This window comes from Petaurus breviceps, unplaced genomic scaffold (assembly GCF_028583685.1).
Source record: "Petaurus breviceps papuanus isolate PSGF00001 unplaced genomic scaffold, PetGlider_PUasm1.0 379, whole genome shotgun sequence".
In the NCBI taxonomy this organism is placed as follows: domain Eukaryota; kingdom Metazoa; phylum Chordata; class Mammalia; order Diprotodontia; family Petauridae; genus Petaurus; species Petaurus breviceps.
Genome location: NW_027186303.1, coordinates 1,188,937 through 1,208,266, shown reverse-complemented (window position 1 = coordinate 1,208,266; position 19,330 = coordinate 1,188,937). Strand labels below are relative to the sequence as shown.

The window sequence follows — 19,330 nt, the reverse complement described above, 5'->3', positions numbered from 1 at the left end:
AAGGGAAGTTATAGCTAAACAGTCTACCTGGGGGGGAAATGTGAAGGCTTTGATGGGGGGACTGCAGAACTAATGAGACACTTCTGGCAGCCCCAGAGGCCAGCTCAGAGTGAGGCCGTGTAGGGAGAAGCAGAGGGAGATGTGGCTCTTCTTACACTCCCTGGTAGTCTCATCACATTTGAAAGAATGGGGTTGGTTCTGAATACCCTATTTCAATAGTATGGCATCCATGAGAAAACAAGAAGAATGGTGAAGGGTCTCAATGTAATACCTTAAGGTTTGGTGGGGAGAGACCAGAGTCATGTTCCTTCCACAACTATAATGAATGCCTGTCAAGAAGGGAAAAGGGATTAAAATTGCTTTAAGGCCTCAGAGGGCAGAAATGGGAAAACTGTGGCTGGCAGTCAAGTGTGAGCAAAGATGTGTCTGAACAAGTCCATGTCTGGACTCCACCCATGTGGAGGTCTTCAAGCAGAAGCTGGATGATCCCTTAGGAAAAGGTGGGAAAGTCTTGTCTATTCCACATGATAAAAAAAAAATAAAGATGATGCAACTGTTTGTTTTAAAATATTTAATGGTTTTTAAAAAGTGCTTTATTTTACAGATCAATAATACACATTACATGGGAAAGGCCTAAAATAGTCTTGGAAATTCCACTAGTCAATTAAGTCACAGATGGAGACTATTAAAATAAAACTGTTTATGATTGGAGTGTAAGTTATTGTCAATAGCAACAATGAGATCATTTCTAATGGCATAAATAGCTTTTAATTTAAAATTCTGCAATGATTAAAATTAACCTTGGCATTGAAGAGCCTATGACTTAATGAGAAGATTCTTAACAATACCTGAAAAAACAGATCTATACTTTCCCCTTTTTCCAGGTGAGTTTAATGAATGAATAATGGGGGATTCCCTATGTGCAGCCAGAATTATGTTTTTAAAAAACGAAAATAGACAGTTTTTATTTGCCCCTTTCACAACTACCTGTAAAACTAGTTGTACTCAACACAAAGATCAGGGTATTCTGAAAGCATACTCTGAGAGCACGTAGCACCAGGAGATCACCACCTAATCCAAGCCAAGATTACAGAGCAAAAAGATGGGGGCAATGCTCTCTATACTGAAATTTGCTTACAAAGCTGGGAAGTGGGAAAAAGAGGCAATTTAACTCATTGTAGATATGCTCAGCAAAGATCCTGCCTTCATATTACACCAAAACGGAACACACAGGGATTCTTAAAAGAACTGCTCTGTTGGAGAGGGGCCAAAGGTGCTTAGGTGGAAGACAGAAAATGTTTCTACAGCACCTACAATGTGCCAGACGTGTGTTAAGCTCTTTTACAATCATTATCTCATCTGACCCTTGCAACAACCCTGGGAGATAGGGCTATTATTATTCCCATTTTACAGGTGTGGAAACTGAGGCATACAGAGGTTAAATGACTTGCCCAGAGTCACACAGCTATTGAGTGTCTGAGACTGGATTTGAACTCAGGTCTTCCTGACTCCAGGTCCAGCATTTTTTCTACAGTTACTCCCTTCTCCCCAGCTGCTTATAAACAGAGCCCTACAATCAGTCATTTTAAAAAATGGCAAAGCTAGAGATTTCCCCTCTGCAGCTCTCACATCACCAGAACATCTCCTCTGAGGTCATCATAGAGAAAATATGAATGTCTAGATTTATTTTTAAAATTAAAAGGCTTATTCCACTCATTGCACTCTTGGCACAGAAGGCCTGCCTCTCCCTCTCCAAACTCCAAGCCCCCCCTTTTTTAAAATCAAGGTTCAAATTCATTACTACGCCTAAAACAGAGAAGCTAGCTACTAAATACATACAGCTGTCAAACAAATATCCTAAGCTAGGGATCAATTCCTATCAGTGAGAGGTGTTTTATAAACCAGACAGCTAATTTTGCGGACTAAAGTTGTTGTTAAAAAAAAAAAAAACAGCTGATATGAACTGAGAATTACTGAAATAATGCAAGTGAGCTATTAAAGCTAGCCATGCCTGAAACACTTGCTTACCACTTTATAACCAATCCCCCAACTTAAAAAAAAAAAGCCACAAAAATAAACATATGGGATCCCTTGGCATTTAACATGTGCAAAATTGCTTACCATTTATTTCAAACTTTGGTTAAATATTTATTTAGTCCAAGTATTTCAGACACGTTATGGAAGTCATACAAAAATGATTATGAACATAATAATGAGGTAAGTTAAAATTCTACCAGTGCAAAAAGCAAGCGTATGCCCAAAGCAATGCATACAGGTTAAATAAATGTGGCTGCAGCTCCCGCCAGGAGAGGCAGAGTCGGCAGGCCAGAGAAGCTCATTGTAAACATTGTTTTTAAGATACATATCTAAAAATCCATACATCTCATCTACAAAAAAAAAAAAAAGCCAAGGTAACCTAACACAAGAGTAGTGCATTTATTTTGCCTTTAGAGTTCAGGGTCTCTTGTTTTAAGAGTCTTAAGATTTTGCATATTTCTTCAGGAAAACCTTGGTAAGACACATTCATTACAAATACTGTAGTATAAAAATCCCAATTCTTTACAAAAGTTATATATTAAAATATTCTATACATCTTAAATTAGTCGTTGGAACATACATACATCAGTTCATTCAATCTTTCCAATGGATACTGTGCATTAAGTTAAGACATCCCCTACTCACCCTGCAGGGTATAAAAAACGATTGCAAACAGTCTTGTGCAGTTCTCTGTTCTGGATATCCATATGCAATTATTGCTCAATGTTGATTTCCGATGTGAACAGGAAGTGGTTCTATGAAATCAGTAACAACAGTTACAGACAAGTGCCCTGGAGCCAATCCATAACACCTCCCTACTGAAGGATGGAATCACACCTGAGTAAGGCTGTCTGATGCTTATATTTAAGATGTAAAAAAAGTGTGTACAATTTCAAGGTTAAAAACAATGCAAAAATAAAACATTTAGGACATTTACAAAATCTTACAAATGTTTAAAATACTTTGTCAAAACTTCTTTCCTGGTAAGGTGCTGCTTCTACTTTGAACCCGATTCCTTCCTTTCTGCAAAAGAGTAACACACATGCACACACACACTTCAGTTCTCACAGATGATGGTTTTAAATGCATTAGCAGCATTCAAGTAGTGGAGAGAGAAGTGAAACTCTTCAGGGAAGCATTATCCCCTCCCTTCCTGCACAAGATGAGTAGACTAATAACCAGACAAGGGATATGTTCAAGGTTAAGCTGACTATCTTATGGCTAAGATGGGACCTAGACCCAGAGTTCTGGATTCCTAAATCCTGCGTTCTCAAGAACAGCATATTCTTGCCAATGTTAGGTAGGATGGACAAATACCAAGGGATTCATTCTCCTATTCATCATTTGTCAAGTTGCTAAGTTAATAAGCCGGAAAATCAAGGCTTCCTATATCCATCCTCATCTTTAAGTCCCGAACTAAAAGCCAAAAAAGGAACAAAAGGGTACTAAGAAATTTGCATCCCATATTTCCTCCAAAGACAACTGTTAGAGAACACTGCTCACACAGAATAAAGTGAGGGCAATCCTTTCCATTGTGGGGAGGCAGTAACTTAATAGTTCTTTAGATAAAAAGGGGATTCTTTTCCCCTCAAAAGAAAGCTTTACCCTCAGGGATGAACCCACATTGGTTTCTCCTTGCTTCTTTTCTGCTATTATTGGGATCTAGAATTGAGTGACTATATTTCTAAAACATTCAGATTCAATGAAATGTTAGAAAAATGAGTAAAGAATTCCTAGTATAAACTGATCATCACTATTGATTTACTAATGAACAGTCTTAAAGCAAAGAAAGAAGGTTTAAGGAACCCCTGCACCATCATTACCTTGAAGCCATCGAACCTGGGTAGCTGGTCCATAACCCTTTTCATTCTTGGCTGATATTCTGAACACGATGGCGGGCCTGGAGGTGTAATCTACATGTGCGTTGGCAAGCTGCCCCGCAGTGACTACACAGGAAGTTTTCAAGCCGCAATAAATCCGCATGAACATGGGCTGACTTGGATTATCTGGCACCTGTGCTGTACGAATAGCCAAGTAGGCTGAATATTCCAAAATATTTCCAGAGGGTGAAGCTGGAGGTTCCCAGGAAAGATGGATACAGTCAACATTCTTGAGGGGAAAGAACAAGAATATTCAGGTTCTCAAGCATCTGAATAAGGATGGTGCACACTGTTTAGAAGCGCACTATGTTCAGAATGCAGATCATTACTATGATTTTTAAATTAGAGGCAAGATTTTTAAGTAATACTTTTTAATAGACTGACCCTAACCGGATTGACAAGGCCTTGATCTCTATTTTGTTACATTCAAGTTGGTAACTAGTGGCCATGTCCTGGAGATCCACAAGATGGCACTCTTCCTTCCCCGAAAACCATCACTTCACTCTAGAGAAACAATGATTATAAACTTATATTAACTCTAATACCTGTCTTGAAATTTTGGTCTCAAACTCAAGATTATTATACTTAGAGAAAATTTCATTTCCAAACCCTTCTTCCTTTCAAGCCCTATGTTTTCCATAATTTTGCCTCACACATTTCTCTAAGGAACTGATAAATGTTATACTCTATCAGAAGCTATCTTTCCAAATACTATCATTTCATTTGAAAAGTTACCCATAATTCTAGTCTAATGCTATGCATAAAATGTCTGAAGCCCCACCCACAGTTAAATCTTAGGCTAACTTCTTACCTTTGAGATTCTGACAGCACAAGGGGCCCCAGGAAAACCAGGAATACACGTTTTAAATTCACTAATTTTGCTGAAAGGGCCTATACCACAGCCATTGATGGCAGCAATTCTGAATCTATACACTGTGCCTGGAACAAGATCTTGCTTCTTAAGTAAACTGTAGTCTGGGACATCTGTATTTCCTACCTAAAAGTTTAAATACAAACAGAAGTCAGAGGAAAAAAAAAAGATCTCCTTACAATATGCTAGAACTTTTCCAATTAAGTGATTACATTTTAAAATGTCAAAGTGTGAGTAACACTTTGCACCCACCACTTATTACTCATCCTGAGACTTAGTGTTAATTATAGTCTGTCAAGAAAAAAAAAGGCCTTGCCAATAGACATAATGACTAATAAAGTATGATACAGGAATGCAATAATAAAACAATTTAAAATTGTTGCCTAAGGATAGATGCTGTAGACCATGCAGGTATTTACCTTACCAGGGAAAAACCTTGAGGTATGAATGAGTCCCTGGGGAAAATCTTAGTGGCTACAAGAGCATTAAGTTTCAATTATGAGAAAGTTTTCTTTCTATGAATGAGACCCAACCACATATAAAGAGTTTATATGGCACAATACCATTGAATTATTGTTGAAAACTTGTTTTAAAAAAAAAGACAAGCAGAATATGAAAGCCACAAACATCATTTTAAAAACCACAAAATGGAAATATTTTCTCTATCAAAGTGGTACAGAGTTTTGGAACTAATTTTTGTAATTATGATGTTCCAAGAGAAAAATAGCATGGTGTAGTGGGTCAAGAGGTGGCCTTGGAGTCCACTGGGGCAGGCCTCAAGGGCATATGCTATATGACTAAATGAGTCACTTAATCTCAGTGCTCTAAACAACTCAGATTATAAAAGTTATAAACCACTTGTAGATTTGCATTAACAGAGAGGGTTTTCTTACCAAGCGTTTCCTGTATCAAAGAAATCATATATTTGAAGAGAAGAAAAAGTATGTGTATATGAATTTTTCAAAAACAATCTGATTTTATCCCAAGCCGATAATGACAATGTCTGTGCTTGCAATACCAATGCATTTTTTAGCACTTAGCAAAAACAAATACTGGCAATGTTTCTACATTTCTGTGTACCTAGACTATTTCTACCTAATACCTCCAATACAGTAAGATAAGAAAAATATTTAATTATATTCAAAATAGTTTAATGCCATATATATGTTTTAGATTATATTTAATAAGTTAAGGATTCATGGTTTCTTCATTGTAACTATTTCAACAGATTTTAACCTTTGTATCTTGATAGTTTTCCTGATTTCTTGTGGCTGGGAAAAATTCATTACCTCATGGTTTTTTATTGAGGATGCTCTCCAAACTTAAGAGACTAATTTCTTTTTTTTTTCCCTTTTTGGAGGGCAGCTGGGATTAAGTGACTTGTCCAAGGTCACATGGCTAGTTTTTGTGTTAGGTGTCTGAGGCCAGATTTGAACTCAGGTCCTCCTGACTCCATAGCTGGTGCTCTATTCACTGCACCACCTAGCCGCCCCAAGAGACTAATTTCATAAACTGGACAGGCCTTCCCCAGACCTTTCTACTTTGATAAGAACTTATATTGCTTTCAGAAATCCTTGATTCCCTTCATACTGTGATGGGGTTTAAAAAAGATTTATATTATCATTATTTGAAAAAGCAGGCAATTGAAATGTTATTGATTAGTATTTCCAAAGTGGTATTCCATGGAAAATTGGTAGTCTGTACAATGTAAATTTAAATAAGAGTGTATTTTATACCAGTGAGAGCTTCATATCCAATATTCAAGGCAGAAATATAAAAAAGCATAATTACAGTTTTTCAAATATACTTCAGGTTTCCTATGTTTTATTCTGACATACTCCTGGACCCTTCTTTATCCTAGGTATATTTCATATTCCCTAGCCCACATTTATGAATGCCATAAATGTGTTACAAGGCCAGGAGTTCTTTCTGTATTAATTTGGCAAACATTGATATATAAACAGTTATTTGATTTGGCTAAGGAAACTGGGGAAGGACACCTTGAGAAAGAAAAAAAATTCTAACTATAACTGAGAACTACCTACCTCTTGAGGAAGATGCAAAGTCAGTAGTTTGTAACCTAAAAATGCTATATAAATATGGCTTATGTTACTGTATGAATTTCACAGGATAGCCCAGTGATTTTGCTTTTTAAAAAACATATAGGATTCATAAATAAATAGCATTTGTTTTTTAAATAGCTTAGGAAGAATATAGAAGAAACCCCAGTAATCACTAACAATCATTAATATTCATTGGATTGGGATACTTGAGCTAATGATTATGTTGACCATTGCTTATAGATTAATTTAAGGCTTCAGAACTAAAATTTTATAGCCTTAAATATTTTAACACCTAGCACAGTGCCCTTTATACTATAGGGAGGTATTTTAAAATGTTAGTCGCATCTAAATGTTAGTACACATCTAAATGTTAGTACGCATGGGGGGAGGGCACATCTATAGGTGTATATCTATACACACAGAGGAGAAAACACATCCATGGCTACCTTAGAGATATTCTGCTTTCCTTTTGGCAGCAAGTAGAACTGGTTGACAAAAGCAGTGTTATTTTTGAAGATGCCCACATCACACCACTGGCGTTCTCCTTTCTTTTCTGTGGTCACTGGCTTTGAAGCAGTATCTTTCTAGTATTAGAGAAAGAGGGGTTATGTAGTTTTGCCATACTATAGCATAACAAACATTAGATGAAATAAATTCCTGAAGTGACATGAGTAAACACTACCACAAGAACATGTCACAGGTAACAGTCTTCACGGTGGCTTAACAGTGATCCAACAATATTCATTCAAAACCTAGAAGGTGGGAAGCTTTGTGCTCAGCCAGGCAGCTTCTGAACAACCAACTTAATGTGAGATCACCTTTGAGACTGTTTCTGTTAAAATGTCAGTCAGCTTACTGAGGAGGTTATTTCAGAGTCTTTGTTGTTGTACAGACATTTCAGTCTTGTCAGACTCTCCGTGACCCCATTTGGGGTTTTATTGAAAGAGATATTGGAGTGGTTTGCCATTTCCTTCTCCAGCTCATTTTACAAATGAGTAAACTGAGACAAACAGGGTGAAGTGACTTGCCCAGGGTCATGCAGCTAATAAGTGTCTGAGGCTGGATTTGAATTCTGGTCTCTATGATTCCAGATCCCACACTCTCTCCCCTGTACCATCTAGCAACCCATCTGAGATGAGCTGAGATTAATTAGCCACCACAACAAGAGAGTAATATTTTTAATTGATGCTACAATTGGCTCCAAGAAAAACAGATCAAGAGCTGGTCATTCTGAGCTGTCTTATGTATAGGCTCAGGGGCAACCTGTAAATAAACAATTATCTCTGGGCTTGGAATATATACCAGGGACGCTGCAAAACCTAGCATCAGTGGCCAAAATCAAACTACATTCTGAATGTAGTCTACTATGCCAGTGAACTGCATAGCAGAATCCAATAACTGAATATTTTCCTGCTAAAAAAGAAAAACAAAAACCCACCCTGTTTTAAAGCTTCCTCTGATGACAAATGGAAATACAACATCTACCCCTTGAATTGCTGCTCAGTGCTTAAGCCATCTCTATAATAAATAAGGCGACTATTTATATGGTCAAAACCCAATTGAATACTTCTACTATTTTACCCTTAAATGCATAATAACAGAGGCATGTTATTCTGAAGCCTGTCATTACTGGTTTATCTTTAGGACCATCCTGTTAGAAGGGAAAGCTCTACTGAGGCCAAGGACTAATTCTGCCTGATACCTGTATGTCCCGAAGGCCAGCACAGACCTCTGCACAGATTTGTTGTTTGACAAATAATATCCCCACAAAAGTTGGCTACCAAAAGGCACTATAAAAATGATCACCCAACTACATCTGAACAAAACTCTGGCTGATGCGACAAGAGAGCCAAACATTCTGACTGTCCTCTCATCAAAGGGAAAGAGGAGCCGCTACGTATGAAGAGATAAGCAGTCTAAGGCCATTCTATCTAAATGTGAAGGGCAAAGAAGAAACATGAAAAAAATCTAAGGAGAAAAAAAATAATGCTGATAACAAAACTAGGGACAGGCCTTAACATAGAACAGAAATGTTGCTTTTTATAAGAGAGGATTTAAAACCTTTTTATTCCAATCGTGCAGAACACACTGAAGGTTGCTTGGTTTTGTTTTTTGAAATTTGACCTGGAATAGATTTAATGCCTCTGATGTTCTGTTGGTCCACCTAGCTGGTTGGGTGGTCAGTGCGAGAGATAGAATGGTAGGCTGCTCACAGGTTCAACCCAAATGAGTAACTCTTGCACTTCCAATTAGTAGTGCGACCATAGTAGCCTTTTCCTCACATGCCCTTTTACTTTATGCGACCATAGTAGCCTTTTCCTCACATGCCCTTTTACTTTATGTGTTTGGTTATTCTTTCAGCCATGTCTGAATTTAATTCAACATGCTACAGAAGAGACAGAAAATGCTGTTGAGTTTCAAAACACGATCAACATCTAGAAAGCAGATGGTCACAGACACCTAGTATCTCACAGCCCTATAAAGTCAAGAGGGCAAATACTTACTGATAACGGAACAGGAGAGTCCTGGGTTTCAGCAGAGCCGACTTTGGTTATTGGTTGTACAGATGCTTCATCAGCTAAAAAGAGATTTTCAAATGAGACTTATAGGACATATTACATTAAAAAAGACCTAAGTCAGTCAAATATCACTTACAAATTATTCCCCTGCCTCATGTTGGTAAATGGTTCCTTCAAAAATGGTAGAATTAACATTACAAAAGAAATTTTATAAAAACCAAGTTCTCAATGAGTTTAGAAGAGAGTTACAGGAATTGATGCATTTCAACCCCCACTAAAAATTATTAGTGGTATTATCATATAATGCTGTTTAGAGATGACTATATCCAGCTATATATTAAGTACATTAATATAATATGTATAGCAATAATGATAGTATTTATTATAATATGTGCATTGTATTATCCAGGGACAGAAATTCTAATAGCCAAGGGAGATGTATGCAATCTGACTCCTACTGACTCACAAGAAAGCAATTCTATTTAAAGTTTAAAAAAAAAATGGAAAATTAGAAATCAGTTAAGCTGGGAAGGCTATCTATCAATCCAGGCCTAAAATTAAATATCATACTTTGGGGAATAATTGGCAACAGGTGTGCACATACAGACAAATGCTCATGCCTAAACCCATTCACCTCCCCCTTGCCTTTCCTCTCCCCCTACCCTCCATACAGTGTGCTCTCACTCTAAATAGGCAGGGAGCTAGAGTATACAGGTTCCAATCATTGTGTATTAACTACAAAGCTTTCTGTGCACATGTTTGACTCACTCCAAGGTGAGTCAGATACAAGATTCAAACTACGGCCCATGAAATATCTCAGACCTTCAGATTTTCCACTGAATGCTGTGAGTGATGCTTCATCTTTCACAACTGCCCCATTTGTACTAGTTGACTCCGTTTTAATGGCCCTCTGGGATACTGTATGTGTCCCAGAAATGGCACTGGATACAGCAGCTTCAGGGTTTATTGTCCTTAAGTCCAGACCATATGATTCACTTATATTCTTTGAAGTTTGAGCACCTGTAGTTAAAAGGGAAAAAAAATCAACTTAAAAAAAAGTCACCTGCAGAGAATTTCAGGCCTGTGATTGATTCAGCAAAGTCCTGAGCCAAATAACTAGACCTCATTTTGAGGTTTTAAAATATTTTTTATAATGAACTTAACATCCACAAACAAGAACATTTCAATATTCAAATAAGAACAGAAAACATTGTATGAACTTGAGTTCCTATTATGTAAAATTTTAAGTTTATATTAACTTTTTTAAAAGTTCATATTAACTTTAACATGATAGTAACAAAACCACCCTCCTTGGCTATATCTCCTGAAGTTTTTTGTTCTGCATCTTTTTCTATGTTTCAGGGCTTTCATGTGTCATTGTTTCCTTGACCTTTATTTTCTCCCCTCTTTTGGAGGGTGGGTATTCCTATCCCAACCCACCAACTCCCCTCCCCTGTAAACACATATTTGGAAAAATTTCGATCTAAAATTAATAGTGCTCAGAAAAAGCAAAGTCTCTTGAGGCACATATAAAATCCATGTTTGGCACAACATTCTGAAAGAAGCTGAGAGTTCTCCTCTAGGCAGGGTGTGGCTCACAGCACATGAAAACCAGACCAACAGTTTCTAGAGGCACTGAGTTTTTTCTGTATTAGAGGCTGAACATAATAGATTCCAGAATCTGGAAAAACTATAAAATACTCATGAGACAGATTCAAGCATAGTACAGGTTAAACTTAGAGATATTTTGGGGCAGCTAGGTGGTGCAGTGAATAGAGCAGCGGCCCTGGAGTCAGGAGGACCCAAGTTCAAATGCGGCCTCTGACACAACACAAAAGCTAGCTGTGTGACCTTGGGCAAGTCACTTAAATCTAACTGCCCTCCAAAAAGCAAAAAAAAAACCCAAAAACTTAGAGATACTTCAAAAGAGCTGTGATTTTCACTAATGTGGGCACTCCCTCTACCTGCACATCAGCGCTTCCACCCCTCAGCATCCCTAGGGTCAAAAGAAGCCACCTGGCAGTCAACATTCTGCAAATGTAGTCCACAAACCTTGACTATGGTGGTTCCATAATAATGGAAGTCCATTGGTGGGCCTAGACATGAAGAATCTCCAAATTTCCACATCTAGTTAACATTTATATAACACCTACTACATTCCTAGAAATGTGATATTCAAACATGTCCATCCCACAAAGAGGTCTTGAACTTTCCCCTCCATACCAGCAGTATCAATGTGAACCAACCTGCCTCTAGTTAGCATCAGGTTGGGGGGCTGATTCTTATATGCATTTTGTTGCCTCCTTTTGGATACATTCTACTATCAGAGCTACAAACTCCTCTTAGACCAAACTAGGAAGAGAATGCTAGGAAGCATATATGCTATACATAGAGAATACATTCACAAAGGAAAATGGAGATAAAGTGAGAATATTTACCCTATTACCAATCTCCTCCAGGATAGATAAGGGAGTGTGTGTTTGTGTGTGTGTGTGTGTGTGTGTGTGTGTGTGTGTATAAAACCACTTTTTTAAAATTTGGTGAATCGTGAATCTGTTCCTTATGATCAGAAATGTAATGGCTGTACTCATATATGTTCAAAATTATGCACCTTAGATTTCAAGTTCTAATATTTTTTGGACATAACCAATAAAAAATTTGTTTTTTGCCTTGATTGTGAATATTTGTTAAAGGCATTTTTTCCCATTTACTTTTCATGGAAGAGAATTAGGAGGGAGAGAAAACAGATTTTGCTAACTGGACAAAACAAAATTAAACATTTTTAAAAGGTTCTATGAAAAAGTGATGGGGGGGGCCCGCTGGTGGCACAGTGAATAGAGCACCTGACTTCAAATCTGGCCTCAGACACTTAACACTTACTAGCCATGTGACCTTGGGCAAGTCACTTAACCCCAAATGCCCTGTCTTCCCCCTCCAAAAAAAAAGCAAAAAAAAAAAGTGATTACTACTTGATACGAAAACCCCATATAAGATTTGCCATATCCAAGTGTATGTTGAGAAGGCTCAAATTTGTGGACTTTTTTAAGACTCCCGTGCCTGGGCTAAGCCCCCTAAATACCAAGATTTCCAATGGATAGCTCCTATAACATGAGGGTACTCCAATCTCAGAATCCACTCAAAGATGTCACAGTGTAACTGTTTCAGGAAGGAATTTCAGAGCCAAGTGCAGTAAAGATACAATGATGCCTTGAGCAACAAGTAAGACAGTAACAAAATCCACTACACACTATTAGTTCGAGATTTTACTTATTAGGCAGTGGATCAGAACAGTGGGCCTTCAATAATTTCTTAAGATTGTATTTGATACACGAGCTACTTTCCCACAATATCCTCAAACTGTCTCCACACACACCCTGAATGTGGTAAGCCTCCTGAGGGCAGGGAGGTCCCTCTAGTCTTTGTACCCCCAGGGCTTAGCCAAGTGCCAGAACACAACAGGAGCTTAATACATGCTTATTAACTGACACCCATATCCCAGCCCCCTTCTACCTTTCCAGACTTCAGAATCTCATTCCCTGACACATTCGGTCCAGTGACAGCAGGGTCTCCTGACTATGCTGTGAAGACTCTCACCTCTCAGTTCCTGGCATTCTCTCTGGTTGTCCCCCAGGTCTGGAATGCTCTCCCTCCTCCTCCACCTACTGACCTCCCTGGCTTCCTTTAAGCCCCAATTAAAATCCCGCCTCCCAACCCCTCTTCATTCCAGTGCCTTGTTTCTACTGATCCTCAAAGAAATGGCTTTGTATATTTTTGTTTCCATGTTGTTTCCCTATTTAGGATGCAAGGTCATTGAGGTCAGAAAGTGTCTCATGGGGCAGCTAGGTGGCACAGCCAATAGAGAGCACAGGCCCTGGAGTCTGGAGGACCTGAGCTCAAATCTAGCATCAGACACTTAACACTAGCCATGTGACCTTGGGCAAGTCACTTCACCCTGATTGCCCTGCCTTTCCCCCTCCAAAAAGAAAAAGGCAAAAAATAAGTGTCATGCTGAATGCAGTGTCTGGCACACAGTAGGTGCTTAATAAATGCTTACACACACACACACCAAAATAACCTGCGTGACTTCCTCTTTTCTGTAGGTTACCAGTTATTAAGGAGGCCTGATTCCCATTCAGTAATTTGGAACTAACACTGTCCAGCATACCATATATTTTTCCAAAAGCCCATGTTATTTTCAGCCAGCATCATGAGGGTATTAATCATTCAATGGAAAGGTTGGCATCTGTACCTTCATTTTTCTTAAGCATCTCCACCGAACAGCTTCCATCTGCCATGTTAGCTGCCAGCCCAAAGGATGGAAGCGAAGGGGTGTGGGACTCAACTTCTCTATGATCCAACTGGCTTTTTACTGAAGGTCCTTTCATGACTGCATGGTCAGATTCTATACTATTTCCTGTGTCTTCTAGCTTTAATAATTCTTGAGATAAGAGAGAAACTGGCATCTATAAGAAGGAAGATAACAACTAAAATCAATGTCATCATTTGGAATACAAACAAAAATCAGTCACTAATTTTATTTTGAAATTATCATTCATTTTACTATAATTAAACTATTTTGTAAGCATGGTTTAACTAAGGTCTTTTTTTTTAATTAGAATGACTCTCACTTATATAACAGTTTAAGAAAGGAGTTTTCTTTCACTCTTTTCTTTTTACAATAATACTCAAATGCCTAAATTTTGAGATGCAATGTGGCCGTCTTTTAGGAAGAAAGCATTAATTTTTGGACAAAAACAGTTTCCCAAGCAGTACTTCTATATTTTCTTAGTTACCTATTCAAAAAAATCTAAATTTACTTTTTTAGTCCATTTTGTTGCTGGAAAATGAGTAAACCATATACCAGTTAGGGAATCATTATGGAAGAAGTTCTAGCTAGCTCAGGGTTTGTATAAGAACAAAAATGTATTTTAACCAATTTGGATAGAAATGTTTCTAAAGTCATCACACTTCCCTAGAACCTGAAAGTATACTTATCTATTAAAAAGCATTTGCAAGCCATCATATGACTCACCACATCCAACTGTTTATTCAGAAGGCCCAAATGTGGAGAACTGTTAAGTCTCTCCTGCCTAGGCCAGACCCATTAGGTTTGGAATACAGAGGTCCTGTGCTTGGAGGCTCCCATGCATCATCAAGAATGCTTCCTACACATCGGAAAGGCTTTTGCCTCCAACCCCAAGCATCCTCCCCTTGTATCTGGGCTTTAAGTTAAAATTTTAAATAATCTGAATTATTTTTGATGTTGTTTCTTTGCTGTCCAAGTGCCTGTGATAAACCACAGACACCAGAGAGGCTCCAGGTGAGGGGACTGTCCACAGCTGCATAGATCTCCTCCTATTACTTCCAGGTTTTCCTCTGGTTGAAGAGGGGGGAAGAGTTGGAGAAGTAGGGGCAGGCAGAGGCAGGGAACATGATCAGTTCTAGCTATGTTCTAGCTGGGTCAGAGAGCTACAAGAGGTGGTAAGACATCACTTTCCTCAAATAAGGCCCTATTTTCTGTAAAGCAGAAAATCCTCCCCCTCCCCAAACCAACCATCATTTAGTCACCACCCAGGGAGGTGAGTCCAAGTGCTGGGTTGTTGTTTTGTTTTTTAATACACAAACTAGGGTGTCAAGTCTACTAGTGTTTTCCACAAGAGACATAATATATAGTTCCAACCTATAAGAAACATAATAATGCTCCATAGGCCATTGAAGTATTTAGCCTTTGTGCACCTTAAATCACACATAAAAGCAGTCTGAAGTCAATTCCTGATATGGGGAAAGGAAAAAGGCTCATCTGACCAAGAATTAGGTTATCAGGAACATCGCCTCCTGGCCTAACTCAGGTTCAGAGTCTCCAACATTTTACTTACATTGTTGGGGACGGTGTTATTACTGGCTTGTCTGGAAAAATCTGCTTGGACTCCTACAAGGAGAAAAAGTTCAGTGATAGAGTCCAGAAGCTGCAGCATCATTGAAACAATTCAATCACATATTATTAAGTTACTTAAGAAAAGTAGAAGAGACACAAAGGTCGGTGATGGGGAATCCGTTAGAAAGCTCTTTAGGGTTCCTAGTCCATTTTTCTTTAATTACACCTCCCTCCACCCACTCCAGAGTAATACTCAGCACATCCATTAGCTGTCATTTCATATTAGCTCAGCAGCATGGGATACATCAACAAAGACTGCATGAAGATAAGAGGCAAGGGAAAGGAAAAACCCCTACTGTGCACTCCTGCTAGTGTTACTTCGCGGAAAATACCGAGATGGCATATTTTCTATGTAAAAAGGAGATGGTACTTTGTAAGCTGTACTTCTGGCATGCTGAGCCTGGTTTAAAAACTTCTGTAGAAAGGGCTATAACTCCTGTTTAGGAGATATGGGCACCTCACATCACCTGGCAAGTTGGCGTGAGAATCAGGTGATGCCGCTTGGTACGGCAGGTCTGTGTTCAGCTGAAGCAGGTAACCTTCCACAGTAGGGACTTCATCCCACTTGACTTGGAAAGAGTTGGTGGTAGCTTTGATTACCTGTACTTGTGATGGCGCTGGTGGTTTCTCTAAAAGAGAAATGCTCACGTTAAACTAGCAAGTGACCAGAAATCATTCAAAGTATATTTGCTAGCACAGCAGGCCAGACACCAGTTAGTAGCTGGAGACTGCCTTCAATTTCATGGTTATTAAAGACATTTTCTTTTTAATGCTTTATTAACTTCTGATTTACATCATTCGTTTCCGCCAGATTTTGAGTTACAAATTTTCTCCCCGTTTTTCCCCCACCCATCCCCCCAAAACAGCAGTCCCACAGGATATCCCCACCTCCAATCTGCTCTCTCCCATATTTTCTCCCATACCTGTTTCAACTTTTCCAGTGGATCTCTATGCCTCAATGCCTGTATATCTTTTTTTTTTCTTAATAACATGTAATATTAAAGACATTTTAAAATGAGCATTACACTGTTCTTTAGCATCTTGGACAAGAACATTTCATCCCAGCAAGGACGAGAGAAAGTACCATATTTAACAGTGAGCCTAACTCCAAAACAGCCTTAAAACCTAAATTAATTCTCCTTAGTGTAATATTTATTCTTAATTACTTGTATTCATAATAATATCGGGAGTTTATATCCCCCCTTCAGGTTCACAAAGCACTTTACATAGTTATCTCATTTGATGACACAAGATATGATGCTGTGCAAAGAGTCCTAAACTCCAGGTTCAAGTTATTAGGGTTTATGCATGGGCCAAACTCATCATAATCAGTGGTGTGCTGGCAAATATTTAACAACCAGCTCTCTGGAGAGAAAAAATAAATGCATGACACACTTTTACATTTCATCCACATAAACATTTTCTACATGAGTTTCTTAAGTCTAGACAATCAACGGAACAATAAATAGAGCCCTCATTTGTGGTGTTTGCTGATGTCTGAGGTATAAATGCTAACCCTTAAAATTTAACAACCAGCTGTCAAGAGCCAGGACAAGCTGGCTCCAACCCATCATATCCAATCATAGCATAATCATCAATAAACAACTTTATAAACTATGGATCATTAAACTGAATGCAACATAACTTAAGCCAAATGGAAACCACACCACCTCCCAACTGATGATTTTATGTAGCAAACACCTGAACCAGGGTTAATGAGCATAGTCATGGAGAGTTTGGCTGCTCCACCTCCCAAGAGCTCAGGGATCCCCTGGAGAGCTCAAGTCAAAGGCCTAAACCAGCTTTGAGCAGACAGCGCCATGCTGACAATGAAAAGATGATTTAGGCAACAAAGAGGAGACTTCACGCGTGACCACATCTGGTGACAATCAATCAGCAAGTCTTTTTCAGGCCCTTATTATGTGTCTGACACTGTGCTGGACACTGGGGGAACAAGGATTAAGAATGAAATGATTCCTCTTTGCGAGAACCTTAGAGGTAGACCAAGCAACAGACCAGACATATCATTGAGCAGGTGTCCAATCACAATCAGGATTCTCAGTCACTGACTCCTTGGATTCACACAGAAGTATCACAGGGAGCCAGGAGGCCCATGCTTAGAATTCTAAGCTCAAGAACTGGTCACTGGATACAAAACTGTCTAGTTCTCACACTAGACGTCAGGCCTACAGTTTCCAATAAAGACACTCACGGGCATTAGTACTCCTACTGAGTGACACACATGCAACAGGTCACCTAAGAACCAGAACTGAGACTAGAAACTTACCATTTTATTTTAATATCTGATTTTTAAAATGCTAAACCAGACCAAATGGAAAGAATCATTATGGAATGAATCATTATGGGTTCCTTTTTAATTTGTCATTACACCCTTTGTGCCAGAACAAATCAGTAAGATTCAGCTTTAGCTTCCATTTTTAAAAAGGAACAGTAACATAAGCTTCAGATGGGAGAGTGAGTTGATCTGCATTAAGAACTTGGCTCAGGGGTGGCTAGGTGGCGCAGTAAGTAAAGCGCCGGCCCCAGAGTCAGCAGGACCAGAGTTCGATTTCAGCCTCAGATACTGAACACCCATACACACACACACACACACACACACACACACACACACACACACACACACTACCCATGTAATCTTGGGCAAGTCACTTAACCCCAATTTCCCTCCCAAAAAAAGGCAAAAAAAAAAAGAACTTGGCTCTACCTTTTTCAAAAAATTACTGAACACCTGGAATGGTTTTGTTTGGCTGGTCCCCAAATGTGGAATTAAAGCGTGGCACGAATCAGATACATGAGGTTGCTTTTGGTGAGCGTTCTTACCTACCAGTATCAAGGTACCAAAGGTCTTTGCAGCAAACTTGATTGTTCATGGCCTTTTTGTAGCCGTCCCTGCCACTCCAGAAGTACAGGCGTGTCCCAATGGCAACAGCGCAGTGTCCAGCTCTCGGCCTCGGCCGTGAGTTCTTTTTGTCTTCCTGAGAATCAGACACTAGACTAGTCCATTCTGCTGTATCTAAAAACAAAAATAAAATAAATTGACTAAGAATGTTTTTTTTTAATCCCTCTGTTAAAAAGAATAATTCAAAAGGTAGAAATACTAACCCAAATTTAGGTAAGAAAATGAGCTGGTACATCGCCATTCACAGTCCCGAGGAGAAGCTTCGACATTGTTCATGGTTTGGGGAACCCATCCACCAAAGACGTACATCCTGGAAAGGAAAAACAACAGCTACAGGACTTCTATGTGGACAATTTACTTCTATTTCTGACTTGAAATGGAAATTCAGTTTCTCACCCAACATATGCAAACCTCATTGCACTGTCCCCGATTCTATAATGAGGTTCTATCTATGTGTACTTCAATGATGCCCACCGAAGAACTTTTAAAAATTAAAAACTTTTGGATAAGACATCAAAACAAAATCTTTTTAAGCCTTTATTTTATGACAGCTTCTGTGTACAAAATAAAATGTAAACTTGGTAGTATATTTTTTGTTGGGGCAACTAGGTAACACAGTGGATAGAGTGCTGGGCCTGGACTCAGGAGGACCCAAGGTCAAATCCAGCCTCAGATACCTATTAGCTGTGTGACCCTGAGTAAGTCACTTAACCCTGTCTGCCTCAGTTTCCTCATCTGTAAAATGAGCTGGAGAAGGAAATGGCAAACCATTCCAGTATCTTTGCCAAGAAAACCCCAAATGGGGTCACAAAGAGTAGGACTGAACAAACCAAAATATTGGTATCTTATAGTATACAGTCTATGTACACTCTATGTAGGCATAGCTTATACTTATAGAGGTATCCAACTCCCCCTACTCTCACCCCCAGGGAGTTCAGCAAAACTCCCGAGCTAGGCCAAAACCAGATTAAAATGCAATTAGGAAACATTTAACAAAATTAATAAACATGAACTACAACACAGATCATGTTACTTTCTGGTTTTCTGAGGTAATATGTGGCCTGCAGGGATTGACATCACTGCTTTCTAGGATATAGTGAGTCAG

The 19,330-nt window shown here is 38.8% G+C and overlaps 1 protein-coding gene across 1 annotated transcript in view; it reads right to left on the bottom strand.

Annotated features, from left to right (window-relative positions):
* Positions 1-556: 556 nt before the first annotated feature.
* Positions 557-19,330, bottom strand: part of HCFC2 (host cell factor C2) — a 30,661-nt gene continuing 11,887 nt past the window's right edge. The window contains exons 6-16 of the mRNA XM_069099373.1: positions 18,429-18,535; positions 18,151-18,339; positions 15,773-15,934; positions 15,247-15,299; positions 13,620-13,833; positions 10,193-10,390; positions 9,356-9,429; positions 7,298-7,435; positions 4,729-4,914; positions 3,861-4,146; positions 557-3,060 (exon numbers count right to left, since the gene is read on the bottom strand). Of these exons, the coding sequence (XP_068955474.1) occupies positions 3,035-3,060; positions 3,861-4,146; positions 4,729-4,914; positions 7,298-7,435; positions 9,356-9,429; positions 10,193-10,390; positions 13,620-13,833; positions 15,247-15,299; positions 15,773-15,934; positions 18,151-18,339; positions 18,429-18,535 (1,633 nt within the window). The 3' untranslated portion in view covers positions 557-3,034. The remainder of the gene's footprint in view (positions 3,061-3,860; positions 4,147-4,728; positions 4,915-7,297; positions 7,436-9,355; positions 9,430-10,192; positions 10,391-13,619; positions 13,834-15,246; positions 15,300-15,772; positions 15,935-18,150; positions 18,340-18,428; positions 18,536-19,330) is intronic.